At 43.0% G+C, this 14,865-nt stretch overlaps 2 protein-coding genes across 8 annotated transcripts in view; one reads left to right on the top strand and one right to left on the bottom strand.

Annotated features, from left to right (window-relative positions):
• The window catches only part of LOC109476599 (SH3 and multiple ankyrin repeat domains protein 3-like), a 117,366-nt gene extending 107,140 nt beyond the window's left edge, over window positions 1–10,226 (top strand). For all 7 annotated transcript variants that reach the window (XM_019777592.1, XM_019777588.1, XM_019777591.1 and 4 more), the window contains 2 exons: window positions 5,304–5,474; window positions 5,822–10,226. In XM_019777592.1, the coding sequence (XP_019633151.1) occupies window positions 5,304–5,474; window positions 5,822–8,244 (2,594 nt within the window). In that variant the 3' untranslated portion in view covers window positions 8,245–10,226. The remainder of the gene's footprint in view (window positions 1–5,303; window positions 5,475–5,821) is intronic.
• Window positions 10,227–10,866: 640 nt separating this feature from the next.
• Window positions 10,867–14,169, bottom strand: LOC109476590. Its single transcript, XM_019777573.1, has 6 exons — window positions 14,029–14,169; window positions 13,304–13,549; window positions 12,718–12,835; window positions 12,255–12,392; window positions 11,359–11,953; window positions 10,867–11,013 (listed from the first exon to the last, which is right to left on the bottom strand). The coding sequence occupies exons 1-6, from the start codon at window positions 14,167–14,169 to the stop codon at window positions 10,869–10,871; spliced, it is 1,383 nt and encodes a 460-aa protein (XP_019633132.1). The 3' UTR covers window positions 10,867–10,868.
• Window positions 14,170–14,865: the final 696 nt, after the last annotated feature.

Raw genomic sequence — 14,865 nt, 5'->3', positions numbered from 1 at the left:
TCATTTTTTCCTGATTTAGCAAAAAAAAAAATTCAGAATCAACTGCAAATGCTCATATTTTGCCCTGAACAGTTGAAAACAGTCCTTTTCTTCCTAGTCGTTACAGTTATTCCATCTTTCAATGCAGTGGTATCATTAGAAGTTCAAAATTCATCGTTTAAATTTTGAACCAGCCTTTTGTGTTGACTTCATACCTCCTATCGTAGCATTTGGGGCTATATTAGGATGCCTAGATCTGTTTTTATTTTTATTTTTTTTCGCCCTGTCGCTTCATATTTTTCCTGAAAAAATCTGAGAACCAACAAATTAAATTGGTGTGGCCTTATTTGGCAGGCATTGTGTGCCCCTGTTCTCAGGAAACAGTGCATTCAGCGATCACAAAACTCGGTAAATAGTCTTGGTGACTCAGGATGTGTGCACAGGTATTAGTCCTGCTGACCACAAATTTGTCTAGAAGGAAAAGTGGCAAGTTGTTGTTTTTGCGCCTTTCCTGTCGTCTTCAAGATGTCTGACATGTTTCCTTGCAATGATATGGCCAAAGAAGAACTATGGCGCGCTTTTTTACACACTCATATCCTCTCTATGTCCAGAAATAGTATCAAATGGCCAAGTGGCTAAGGGCTAGCAGATTTAAGAGGTTACACAACTTGCAGGTCCGATTCTTGCATACCTGGCTAGACATTGTGTCCTTGGGAAAGGCTCTTTACATGTCTTGCCTCAGTCCACCCAGGTGTAAAATGGGTACCTGACTTCAGTTGGGGAGGTAAAAGGCAGTGGAAGAAAAGGATTGGGCTCTGCCTTCCAAAATACTGTGCCCTGAGACCGTGCTCTTTAGATTACGCTGAATTCAGAAAGCCTTTCTAAAATCTACACTTCCAGAACTCTATGTAGAATTAGCAATGAATTATTTTGAGTAAAAACGACTGATTATGCTTTATTGAAAGGGGAAAGCAGCCCCCCTCACAAATGTACTTTGGCAATAGACTGCAGTGTTTGCATATAAATGTACAGTTGTTCTATTGTAGCACCTCTCTTTGTGGTGAAAAAAAAGAACCACACAAGCATTCATTGCAGCTGCTCTATTCTGCCTAAGCCAGGCATTAACTTGCATTGGGATCCAAGCCTCTCAGTTTTCACCCATCCCTCCAGGTAACTAAAACAAAATCCCCTCCTCTATTCTTTCAGTAATGGTTGCCGCAGACCAATTAACAAGTTGGGCTGAACCAAAGCAGTGATTTGTTTCTTAACCTCCAAGCTGACTCCTATGCCCTAAATATGTACTTGACAACAAAATTTAAGAAGGTTATTCTTAGGAACACTAAAACTTTCAAACCTTAAATCATAGCAGTTTGAATTTGAGAGTGCATTTGAGTTCAGAATGTCTTTCTATTAATAGGGTTATCCTTTGTCTTAAGGGCATTCTGTGTTCGGGGACTGTTTCAAAACCAAGTGATTACTTTTGTACAATTTATACAATCAAAATAAAACCAGAAATCTGTGTATTTTCCACTAAGCATGGTTCTAATTAAAAACAGCCTTCACAGTTCAGCAGAGGTCAAAATTTCACAGAAACGTTGAGATTTTAAAGAACAATGGTACAGCTGTGCTCCAAATCTGTTGTAGTCCTGCATATGTATTAGCTATCCCCTGTAATACCGCTCTCAATTTGTTAGAGCTTTGGCGATTCAAGACATTATCAACGTGCAAGGCACTGTAAGCCCTTCCACTGGTGTGTCTATTAGTGTCGTAGCAACAGTGAAGTGGTTGTTATGTCTCCTTGCATACAAACACCTGTGTTTTATGGTAGTGCAATCCACTAGCATGCCCTACAGCTAGAATTGTCTGGCCTGAACCGTTGTCATGAAAGTAATCAAACAGGTGTACGTTTCTTCTTCTAGAAGGCTATTAATAGCTTTCAAAAGCTTTGGAGAAATTTTCAAGCATGACAGTAAGTATAGTCTGCAATATAAAAACCTTTTCTTATTGTATGAATAATGTTGTTCTGGTAAAAGAAAATATGTGCCAAACGTGGTCACTTACACAAACTTTCCAGAAAAGAACTCAGTAAAGCTAAAACTGTTCCATTTTTAACCCAGATGCAGTGACAGTTACGTTAAGGAGTTGGCTTCCAAGAAGACGATGTTTTGAGTAATTATCAAACATCTGTAGGTTCCTGTCAAAAGCAACTGTCATCTTTCAAGATATGGAAGTTGCTGACTGGGTCCAACTTTTCCAACTATGATAAGTGATGTGTGCCCCAAGGTTGCACACTTGGTCCACTACTGTTCATGATTTTGATATTAGCTCGATTAGGAATTTTTCGAAGAGCTGACATAGCTCCTACACTACACAGAATGTGTCACTTTCTAATGCAATATGGTGTCACAAGTACATATACATGTATGTCCTTTAGTGAGCCCTGTGGTAGCTTATTATTTGGTGATTTGGTATGAAACCTTTCCCACCTTTTGGTGATAACCCAGATACTTTACCTTAGTAGAGGTGCTTATTATACCCTGGCTTTGAAAGAATTAGGGCACCCAGAACTGTCATGTTGACACCTTTTCTGGTTAATAAGTGCCTAAACATATTTCGTAGGCAATTAGCTGGGCTCATACAAGTCTCTTATGGTAACACATTGTGACAGGTGGCACTGTACAAAAGGGTGGCAACTGGGGCACCTCCATATAACCTGACGTAATTACTCCAGAATTTTTCTTTGTAGGGTGGCTTTCCAAAAACAGTTACGTGTTTCTTGACTTTATTTTGGAAATGTTTAGATCTACATAGAAAAACTGCATACATGTATACCTTGTACTGAGATTTCAGGCTGTCTTTTGTTTTGTAGTAGGATGTTGTACATGTATGATGTATAAATAAATGTACAAACAAGTAGTCAATCTTATGCCTCTTAGAACTTTTTGTAAATTTCTTGTTTCATTATTGTGAATTTCTTGCTGATTCTATGCAATTTTGCATTGACTACCATAAATTAACAGATTCATATAGCAGGAAACTCAAGACAGGAAATGGTATAACCTTTTCTGGGACCTTTGACCTAGCTTCCTGTCATTGTTCCAAAGTGTCTAGCATGTCTAAACAACTACAGCAACACAGGCAAACACACAAACATAGACATCATTCAAAAACAAAACCTTCTTACTCAGAAGTAACAAAGACAACAACCAGTTCTCCACATTGAAAACACTCTGTGGATTGACGATAACCTCCAGGCTAGGATTAGGACATTTGATTGCACCATGGCGACATTCAAAGTCTGATATAATGCTATAAACTGAAAGAACTACTTCCAAACTTAGCCATGAATGTTGCGGTTACTAGGGCTGGTATTTTGCTACAGCTGGGGAAGTACTTACTAGGCTGCTTCAAATAGAGTTGTTGTTTCTGGAGCTTTTGCGGTGGAGACTGTTGTATGTCTGTTTGAAAACAGCATTTTTTTTTTGTGGTAAAATAATCAGTTGTCGCGTGTGCTCATTGCTCAGCAAGGGTGTACATGTGAAAGATTTGAAAATTTGCAGACTTAAAATCCGCAAGTACAATAATAAAAATGTGCCAGTACATTTATTGGGTGGTTTAGTATTACAAATTTGTCATACCTATTTTTAGACTAGAGGGACTGTTTTTGCACCTACTACCTAATGGGCAGTGGCTGTAGTAAATCAAAACCATAACAAGGTTCTTATTTTTACCTACATATAAAGTTTAAATTTATCCCAGTCCTGGCCCATTGAAGCTTATGGCTACAGTGACAGTGATTCTAAACCTAGGGTCCAAATTACTAGTGAGTGTCAAATATCCCCATTGTAGCACACCCCCCACCCCCCTACCACATTAGTGTAATAACTATCCACCAAGCTTAAACCGTATCAGTTTCATAAAATGCAGCGAATCACCCTGTGGTTCTTCACCATTGATGAGATAATTATCACCTAAGACAATGGATGGTATTCCCACAGTGATAACTTATATTATATGTGAGAAGAGACTCTCTATCAAGAGAGGATCTACAGTATCAGGAGTGTTGCTACATTTGGAATCCAGCGACCCTAGAGGCTACCACTCTAGCAACAGCTGTGATAGAGGGACTAGAGTTACAGTGACTTACAGCAAAGAGAAACCATTGATACGTGGAGGGCCATGATGTAGAGGGGTCCTTTCTGCTTGGCGTAGGGATTATTTCTCGCGAAAACGTACGATTCCGTTTCGCTGGGATGCATCGTTTTCACCGGTTGAGGACACTGGTCTGTTGAAAGGTATGAAGGTGAAAAATGACAGAAGGGTAGGATATAGAAAGGGAGTTATCAGGGACCTTGGCAGTACAGGCACTCTGGTTTATCTGATTTGTCTGCTATTCATGGGAGGCAGCATGCATTCCTGCATGTCCGTGTGTACGTTCACAAAATAGCTTTGTCCATTTTACAGATGTTTTATTGTGGTGAAAACTTTGCTTCTACAAGTGCCAGATGATTTCTTGCGATTTCATGACATTAATTTTGTAGGTCTGAAGAGCCAGACAAAAATGATGGAAAAAACAGTGGCAATATTTACTTTGTGTACATGATAATTTAGCAAAATCACTTACAGATCTTCTCTCTGTTAATTCTTGATTTGCCAGATAATGATTAAGGAGTTAGACTGTTGGGCTGTTTAGCAAAACATTACAAAAAGAGGTAAATTTTGTAGGTACTGTAATACATTAGATACAATATCTCACAGCTAGCAACGTGATGGAATCCAGAAGTCCTACTGATATAGTGTTAAACTACCAGTGGTGTTGACAATACAGCTAGGGTTGTTCAAATGACTAATGCACTATTTACACTACACAAAAGATTAGCCCAGTAACAGGACAGTTAACAGTAGAAACCATTCTCCCAACTGTTTGTCTAAACTATTAGTGTTAGGAAGTATAAAGTCAAAGTGACCTCGCTCCAAATGAACTCAATGAACAGTTGAGCTACTCTTCCACTGGTCGTGACAGGGAAGACAGACCATGTACAGTATATATACAGGTTCATTGTACCAGGGAAATCCCCTGGCTCTTTTTGACAAGTACAATGAACAGTGGACCACAGCGTAAAGACTGTGACCTTTCCAGAAGTGTGCATGTTGGATGAACGAAAGCAGCCGGGATTCAAACTTGACTTCTTGGTCCAAAAACAGGGTTACCAACCTTGCACAATGCCTGCTACATGATGAAAGTTCGCTTTGCTGTGCTTAGTTATTTGTACACTTAATGGTCTTAAAAATGATAACAGTATTGGATTTTCTTGTTTACACAGATCTGGAAAACTTGCAGACGCAGCTGGCACGGAGAGGGTCACTAAACAACATGGAGGGCACGCGGACAGCCACGCTACGGTCACGACCGTCCAGTAAGAGAGTGACCACAGCCGAGCTGGAAGACTTATTCCAGCGTCAAGACTCAGACTACCAGTCCCCTAGAGCACTAGGTAATATTATAAGCTTTGAGAACTCCTACATGGCAGTCTGTTACAACTATTTTTATCTATAATAGTTAACCTTTATTGTTACATCTGCTCTTTACTGTTACATATACTCTGTACGTAAGATAACGTTATCCATACATGTATTTACATGTAGCTTTGTTAGATCTTTAGTTAAGTTGTAGAAGACCATACAAAAGTCTCTGTACTTTTCTGTTGTGTCAATAAAGAATCTCTATTGTGTGTATGTTTTTTTGTTCTACCATGATCATCATATTCACTTATCATAGGCATACAGAGATTTTCAATCTTAATACTCATACGACGTATCTTTCTCATTCTGTTTTAACCAGGTATCCAGCCCAGTGACGCTACATCAGAGTACCAGTCCCCTCGGACCATGGGCGTGGGGAAAGCCGTGCCAGTACCGACTGTGCCGCGGGGGAAAGCAGTACCGGTGCCGGTGGTCCCCAACGCGGCGATGCCCCCCCTGCCTCCCAAGCAGAGGCCGCAGAGTGCACGAGAGAAGATCGCCACCCCTCGGGCAGCCCCGGAGGTTGAAGACACCACAGTTGGAAACATTGTCGTAGAGAAAATAAGAAAGGACTCCATAAGTTCTAGTACAGACTCGAATAGTTTGTCTAACGTATCAGATTCTGCGCCGACTACGCCGACCACACCAAATTACAGCGAGATCACTGTTTCGTTTGACTCGCAGTCTTCAGTACGGAGAAAACTCATTCCCCCTCCCAAACCCTCACACCCGCCACCCCCTCCGCCACGTACTGTGTCGTCTTCATTCCGAACGGAGGCCGTCGAAACGAAAGCAACAACGATGCCCGCGTCGTATCAAGACCCCAACCTGCACCATCAGATCAAGATGGCCATCTTGAACCGACAGGACAGTACGCAGAGTTTACACGTGCCGCAGGAACAACGTCGTGTTCCCGACATGATGAGAAGTAACTCTGTGGGCGGCATCGAGCCAAAGGAAGTGGTGAACCAGAGAGCAGCGTTACAAAGGCGAGTTCATTCAGTAACATTCGACGGGACGTATCAGGTTAGAGAAATTGACGTGTACAACGATGGACAGAATGAACCGCCATACAGAACAGGCGGATATCAGCCACCAAACTCGGATGATAGACACTTGGTGAGGGTAGAAGGGCAGATGGAGAGCAGGCCGATTGTACGTAGGGATGTCAGCAGGACTGAACGTGTGGAGCAGAGTCCCAGGACCAAGAGAGAGAGCGTGAAGGCAACGGAACAGTTGAGAGGGAAGCTAGAGAGAACGGAGCGAAGGGAAGAAACGGAAACTGAGTCAGACTCAGAGGAAGGAAAGACAGGTTTGGCGCTGGAGCTCGCCAGAGCGGTTAAGGCACGCAAACAGAAGGAGAAGCTGAGCGTAAGAGACCAAAGGCAAGACGGGAATGCAAGTCCTAAGCAGGTGGAACCGATGAAGAAGAAGGAGATAGCATGTAAGCTGGAGGCACAGTTACAGAGACATACTAGTACAGACGCACTGCCTCCGACACAGCCCAAGTCCACCAGTCCCTCGGTGCAGAACAAAGTTGGTGCGTACAGAGCTCAGGTTGTGGTGAATCACTCCACCGACGATCTCAGGAGAAGCCCTGGAGCTGCGCAGCATCCTGACTCACCAAGGAGTCGGCAGCCCATATCTATGTACGACCAGGAGGAACACAACCCAGACTCAAGCTCGCCATTGGCCATCGCACTCGCTGCCAGGGCCCGATACGAGAGGTCTTCAAATGAGCACTTGGATCAGGTGGAGGGGGCCACCGGTGATGCCGCTTACGAGGAAAGGGCGGCTCACCTAACACCCATACGGGACTGGTACTTTGAAAACGAAGAGTATGTTGACATGAGTCCAGACATGAACTATGACACAGACCTCGCACTTGCACTAGAGAAACGCAGGTCGGAGATTGGGGAGCTAGAGGGTGTTCCCGCGTACAACGTTGGAATCGAAGAGAAGATCGAAAGACACCGCCAGGCGGCAACAAGAGGCGAGCAGTCCAACTCAAACGCAGCGCTCATCCAAGCGATGGCTGCCAGGAGGGCACGCATGGCCGGAGGTGACATGGACAATAACGATGACCTTCCCTTGCCCTTTGACCTCCCACCCCCAGTCATGCCAGAAGAGTTACTGGCGGCGGCTGAGGGGTTAACGTTTGACGAACCACTCCCTCCTCCACCCGAGTTTTCCGAGAGCGATCAGAAAACAAACTATTCTAGCCCGGCGCACGACACCCATGCTTATTACACCTCAGATTATGCGACTTACGCCCCGAATGGGCACCGGATGGAAGGGCGGGGATACTCGGGCCCGGAGCGTATTTACGACAAACCGATGCGGTACCCTCGCGACGAAGAACACAGCGTCGACTCGGGACACGCTGAAGGTTCTGGCGACACTGATCCTATGACCTTTGACCCTCACTGCGAAACGATTAGCACGATCTCAACGGTGTCCTCCATGTCGACCCTTTCCACGTTTTCCAGCGACAGTGGGTTCGATCCCCACCCCACGCTGCGTACAAAACCCCCCACCCCTCCCAAACCTCCCCAGCATAAGGTCGAGAAACGACGCGTATCCTTTGGGCCCAAACCGTCGTCCCCTCACGACAGACCGTCACACGGGAAAATGTCCAGCTTTTCTAGCGGGGGATCTAGAGAAGCGACACCAACAAATGAGTTAAATCAAGACACTAGAGGACACGGGTTCTACCCGTCAGGTTTCCATTCAGAGGCTTAAAACAACTTCCCTCTCATAGCGGAAGTATCGCACCATACCCTTTCTAGTCCCAAACATATCCTGTGGGTTGAATAGATTTGAATCCACCTATCAAATTCAAAAGAGAGCTACCCCAGACATTTTGATGCTCACATTGTATTACTGTAAAGTAAGCCCCTAATTACAGAAGTGTTTCAAGGGACCTCTATATTATTGGTGCCTAATTAATGTATAATGTACATGGTTTACAAGGTTTGATTTTTCACTTATGTCTGCTAATACTTTCCAAATAACTGTACTAGAAACTCACAGCCAGAAAAGACTGTCACTGCCACTGAAGATAGATACTTTCTATACCTTGTTCTCAGTCAACTGTGAGAATTAGTGGCTAACAAAGCTCATGGCTTTATGACTAAATAGTAAAGCTACAGTTTTGTATACTGTACTTACGTGTATGCAGGCAATACAAGCTGCTGGCTTCAAGATGGCTTCCACCTACTCACTCACACGATTACAGACTGACTCTGAATCAGCAGCGCAATGTGATGCTAGGTTTCCTACTCCAGTGTGAATTTTCTGTGCCACTTGGACAGTTCCTCAGCTGACTACTGACAGGTATTCTTGAGTGTGTCCAAGCCGTCCTGTCATAGTCAGCACAAGAATGTATGTGGCACGGAACGTCTTCTGAACATGGGTTTTTGTCCTATGTTCCAGTCGGCCATAGTTGCCATGGTTACATGGCCAGAGGCAGGTGGCAGCCATCTTGAAATACGAGAATGCGGTGACTTTGATGGCCAGTTGAACTCCTGTACCATTATTTATCATTAGGACTTACTAGTATTGGATAGAGCACATCTCAGTTCATATTCTAGGGCAGGGATGTATTGGAACATATCTTGCCATACCAAAGAGTACTGTTAGTAGTAGTCTCCCAATCTTACACTGTGTCAGTGTCCAGCATATCTATGGAAGTTGCTGAAATAGCAGCATTTCACTTGTACATGTTTGAAAGATGTTTCAGAGGATTGATTTTTTTCCTTTATCTTATTTTACGTTACAAAAGTCTGAAGTTATTAACAAGTTGCATGCCTACAAACTTTATGTTGCAGATGACTTGTGTACGTCTCATAGCCGCATTTTCGGTGTTACACCGACTTGTCACCTTGTAAAAACTATGCAGAAATACTCCGATGCATGGTCGCAGTAGAGGTAGCAAACAGCAAAAGAAATGATGTGTTGCAACTAGAGTTATTTTCTAAATCTCAAACAGTTCTTAAGAAAAATCACGACTCAAAGAGCATGTATACTTGTCACTTTATTACTGAAGAATCGTGGGATATATGATGGATTGACCAATGGAAGTATGGCATGGAACTGTCCAATCAGAGAGGACTTGAGATTGGCCAATCAGGTATGAGGAATGAACTATTGGCCAATCAGGAAAGAATATAGTTGGCGCTTATAGATGGAGAATATGCTTGATTAAGAGAATGTGTAAACCTTCATATGGGATAAAATAGTACTAGTGCTGTGCACTTTGTCGTCAAAGGTGGCACAACTTAATAATAATTTAAGACAAAAAAATTGGTACAACCTTTTGTACAAACGTAACATACTATCTTGTGAAGTACTTGATACAGTTCCGATGATGATAAGACAAGTTTTCTGTTTGACACTTGTACATAGATTCAGCTCTATTTATCAACACTTTTGTTTGTTCTTGCTAAGAGGAGTGCCCATACCTGACTTAAGTATACTCATATTATTGCCTATAAAACAAGCATTTCTGTTAACATTGTGAGATATGTGTATGATATGATACTTATCCATATAGTGTATTTTTCACAAAAAGTCAACTGAGGGTGTTAAGACCAGACAGCTCACATGGATTGTGCTTTTGTCCTGTTTGTATATTAGGAGGAATCTTTTCTCAGCTCTGCCTAACACTACTAGATGCAGTGTACAGAGGGTCTATTTTACTGAATAAAAGGAGTTGACTTGAATTCTTTGGTACCTCATGTGTTCATGTAGATTTTTTAGTTAAGATAGTCCTTTTCACAGTGGTAAAGGTTGGAGTAAGTTGAAGTACATAGTGACATAAGTAGGAAATACTGAAGCATAACTGGTATTCAGTGCTCCACCCCATTTCTGTTCAGAGTTACTTCAGTCGCATGTATCAAAAGTGACCCCTAACTTTCTCTGTTGGTACTGCAAGTCTATTGTACCGTATTTGGTGTAGTACAGCTAACATCATTTCATAAAGCGAGTATCTATAAGCAGAAGTCGCATGTGTCAGATGGGACCCCTAGCTATCGTTGTTGGTACTGCAACTCTGTTATACAACTTTTAGTACAATGTACTAGTATGTAGTACAGCTAATGTTATTTGATATAAGCTACAGTAGTATATATGTTTTCAACTTAAGAAATTCGCAATTACAGTAAATGTATCATATAGTATGGACAATACCTTAACAAAACGGTTATGTAATGTTAAAACGGTTATATATATATATATATATAAATACAATGGTGAGCTAGAATAGCTTAGTAAAAACCATAACCAAAGAATAGATAGTAAAACCAGTAGCTCACAACTTGCTTTTAGGTAAAACGTGGGACTCCATTATCCACTACCTTCAGATGTTACAACATGGTGTCTGGAAAGATGAAGTCAGGGCCCAGGATGTCGTTCCCAGTGGCTCTACAGACTGCAGACATGTAGTCTCGTTCCCGGTCTCCGAGCCAATTTGGCGCTGGCTCCGTCCACTTCTCACCCGCCATCTTGGTTCTATACAGGCAAACAGGAGGTACAGTTTATTTCTACCATGGAGGTAACAATTCATTGTGTGTGTGTGTGTGTGTGTGTAGTGTGCTCTCTCATTGCCCTACGATCATTGGTCGAACTACTTGAGTAAAAAAAAGTCGGACAGTCATGGTCGGTATTGAATTCGTCCCTTGTGACAAAGGACCGACCAAAGGACGATCCCGCCTACTTCGGTCAAAGAATGCAAATATTTGACCGACATGCAGCCTCTCATTGGTCAAGCCGCTAATTGTCGTGTTATGATTGGTTGAAGCGATAATTGTGGTGAGCAGTCAGGAAAGGTGCCAAGACACAGAAACACAGACCTACCTGGCAGACGCACATGTCCCGGCCTGGCTGTCCCTGTCGAACACTTCTCTCATCTTCTCTGCTTCTTCTCCGTGTTCCTCGACATCCCACTTCACGCCGAGGCTCTTCAGCAGCAGACGGATTGACTTCTCTTTCCCCTTCACCAAGGCGTCGTAGTAAACCAGGCAATGGAAGAAGTACTCCGGGTGCAGCCTCTGTAGCTCCAGTGCACGCTGCATGGCGCCAACCCACATGGTCGTGAGGTAGAAGAGAAAACTTCCGTAGCCACGCGACTGATCGGCAAATTTTGTATCATCTCCGAAAACTCTGACGTAGTCGGGTATCATCGAGACCGATAAACGTGATCGCATGAGGAAATGCACAATTTTCTTTCGAAAATACAATTTTGCAAATGACTCTAGATACCCCATCCCGTCTCTGTATATAAAAACATTTTTCGCAGACGGGAAGGCTCGGTACATCAAGTCGCCGATCAGAATAACGTCGGGTTTGAGCTTGTAGATGACGACATCCCGGTGACGAGGATCGGCCATCAGTAGATGATAGTTCAGCAGGGTGACGACGTTCCTTAAGAGCTGCACCATGTTGTCTTCATCTGACGAGACACAAATGTGAAGAAGAACGAGTCAGATGTGCATACAATCTAAATAATAAAGGGTTTTGATAGTGTAGTGTATCTAAAAAACTTGGAATATGGTACAAGTCATGAATGGTATGAAAGGTGGCATTGAAAAGTACTAATTTAGTGTTTACACATGTATGTATGGCGTACTAGGTAAATAGTGTAGCGTTGTACGAGTGTTAATACATGTACATGTATGTCAGGCTTGCCAGGCTGTTGTACAAGTACGTGAAAATCATTTGCATATTTGTGACTGAACAAATACGACACTGACCGAAACCAGTGTTCTGTCGGGCACGCCTGGCCTGGGTGACTGCCATGTTGATAATGGTGAACACTTCTGGCTCGCAGACCGCTTGAGCAACTGACGTGGCCTCGATTGCTCGTGTAAGGAGGGTGGAACCGCACCTTCCTGTGGGGAAAATAAAGTATGTTGATTGATTCATTGATTGACTGATCGATCGATCGATCCATTCATTCATTCATTCATTTATTTTCATTTCCATTCTTAATCCCTCCATCCTGGGAGAGCTTCTTGAGATAAAATGCATACATGTACATACAAATGTTATGTAGGGATCACTCCACAAAAAGTTGATTTACAAATAGTGTTTGAAGCACACAGCAGATATTCCAGTCTGTAGCCGTGATCTGTCGACATTGGCCTCATCATTACAACAATTGTTTTCATTCATCTTCGAAGAACCCTGGATAAAAAAAATCAACAGCAATCTCACCCGTCATGTAGATAAAACCATTCTGCACATGCGCAACCTTGGGACCAATGGCATCTGTAACATCTTGGAGATTGGAAAACGGAATGGAAAGGATCTCAGCTGCGGTCCTTCTTTGGGCCTGTTGGGAAATAAAAAATGCATTGAACATGTTATCATGAAAGTTCATAAGTTGGTGAATAACTTTGTGTAAAATCAAACTGTTCTCTCAGTCAAACAATTGGACTGAAAATTAGTCCTCTCTGGCGATATCGCTCAGGACACGTGACTTTGAGCATGCATGACATCAGCAATGGGTCAAAGGTTGATGGAAGTCTACATCGTCCCTCGTCCCGATTGAGAGAAGGTTAGTGCGCCCTGATCAGTCGAAAATTACGATCCGTTTTGGTCTAAATCGGAGAACAGTTTGGTTGTCCATGAAATGTGAATTTCTTTTCTTTGAAATATTGCATGTTAGAGTGCTAGTCGTTCAAAAAAATGTACGACTCACAAAAACGCAACATTCAAAAGGATACATGCATGCTTGTACAGTGTCATTCCACGAAATGCGAACACAGCCACGCTACAAATATCTAACGCTCGTACGCACCTCACGAAAGAATGGGTGGTCCTTAAGATCTGCCCCGTCCACTGGTCTTACCAAAACTGCCGACTCTTGTTCCCAGTCGATGCTGTACACACAAAACTCGTTCCCACGGCGTGTGAAGAACTGCACCACGTCGACCACAGGTTCCATGTTGTTCAGAGGGACAAAATCGTCCAGCGAGTTCATCGCTCTCTGATATTTCCTCTTCTTCGGCTGAACCCTCCTAGTGTAAGGCTGGGGTTGCTTCTCCTACAAGTTCAGAAATCTTGCGATTTTGTTACTTTTACGTACATGGGAGGTTTATCTTTTTTCTTGTGAGCAAGAAAATGCAAGCATGAAAGTTCATCTGAGTGGAAGTTCATGATGATAATGAAACAGTTCTCCAACTCAAGGAAATTTACTCTCCGGAATTTTCGACCGAATCGCCCAGTCTTCATCAGCTTCTGACCCAATTGCTGTAGACACGTGATGATTTTTTTTGCGAGAGGAGTGAAGGAAGCCAAGTACATGATCAGGGCATACCAGACTTCTCTCAACCGGGACGGGGGGTGGTACCGACTTCCGACGAATGTTGACCCACACGTCGGAAAAATCATGAGTCTACAGCACTTGAGTCAGAAAGCTGATGAGGACTGGGCGATTCAGTCAAATATACTGGTTGATAAACTTTTTTTCAGTTGGAGATCAGCCTTAAATTCCCATTAAGGAAATGGAAATAAGTTACGAACCTTGGGCCAAGATACCTCAACTGTTCGAGTCGCCAGCTGCAGGTAGTAGGCACCGGCGGCAATCCCGACAACTGTGAGGGCCGCCCACATGTAGCTGGTCGCCAACTGTTTCAGCATAGCCCAAACCGCCAGAAATGCCATGATGAACACTGGAACAACATGGATCCACTTATTCTCAAGGTGTGTGTGTTTGTGTGTGTGTTTGTGTGTGTGTTTGTGTGTGTGTGTGTGTGTGTGTGTGTGTGTGACTGTGTGTGTGACTGTGTGTGTGTGTGTGTGTGTGTGTGTGTGTGTGTGTGCGTGCGTGTGTGAACAGTGTAACTAGTGTAGATGGATTATCTTTATATTTGGTAGGTAGGTGGGTACTGTAGGTTCTGATGAGAGCTCGAAATGATTAGATTTTGTTAGATTAGAAATGTTTGAAAAAAGGATAACTCAAGAACCAATTCACGCATTGCCTTTATTTTCATACGTAGGTAGCTTACGTTATGCTTGAAATAATTATGCAAATCAGTATCTAATGACATAATTAATGACGAAATTCTGTAAATTTGACTCAAATATAAGTCAAATTCGATTCCATTCGTATAGAAAGGTAGGGTGGGCGAAATCAAGTCAGGGTGCTCCCGAATTTCAGCCAACCTTGGTCGGCCAGTGTTCGGAAAGAAGGTTCTGAATGCGTGACAGGGGATTTAATACAATGGAATAGAATAGTCCGAATTCACTCCCGCATTTGTAAGGGCAATAGCCGGAAGGTAGTTTTTAAACCTGTTCAGCCACTTCTGAACAGCTGATCTTTAACTTTTGACCACCATAAGACTAGTCGGTGTCCAAAAA

The sequence above is a fragment of the Branchiostoma belcheri genome, unplaced genomic scaffold (assembly GCF_001625305.1).
Source record: "Branchiostoma belcheri isolate BF01 breed outbred unplaced genomic scaffold, Haploidv18h27 scaffold38, whole genome shotgun sequence".
NCBI lineage: Eukaryota > Metazoa > Chordata > Leptocardii > Amphioxiformes > Branchiostomatidae > Branchiostoma > Branchiostoma belcheri.
The sequence above is the reverse complement of the archived record's forward strand: the minus strand, read 5'-3'. Positions and strand labels throughout refer to the sequence as shown.

What these genes read in the sequence shown, in the direction of transcription:
- LOC109476590 (XM_019777573.1), bottom strand. Translation starts at nt 14,169, where the DNA reads ATGGCATTTCTGGCGGTTTGGGCTATGCTGAAACAGTTGGCGACCAGC. An exon ending in TTGAGGTATCTTGGCCCAAG is followed by an intron (nt 13,550 to 14,028) that starts GTTCGTAACTTA and finishes CTGAACTTGTAG; the next exon opens with GAGAAGCAACCCCAGCCTTA. An exon ending in GGGACATGTGCGTCTGCCAG is followed by an intron (nt 11,014 to 11,358) that starts GTAGGTCTGTGT and finishes TTGCCTGTATAG; the next exon opens with AACCAAGATGGCGGGTGAGA.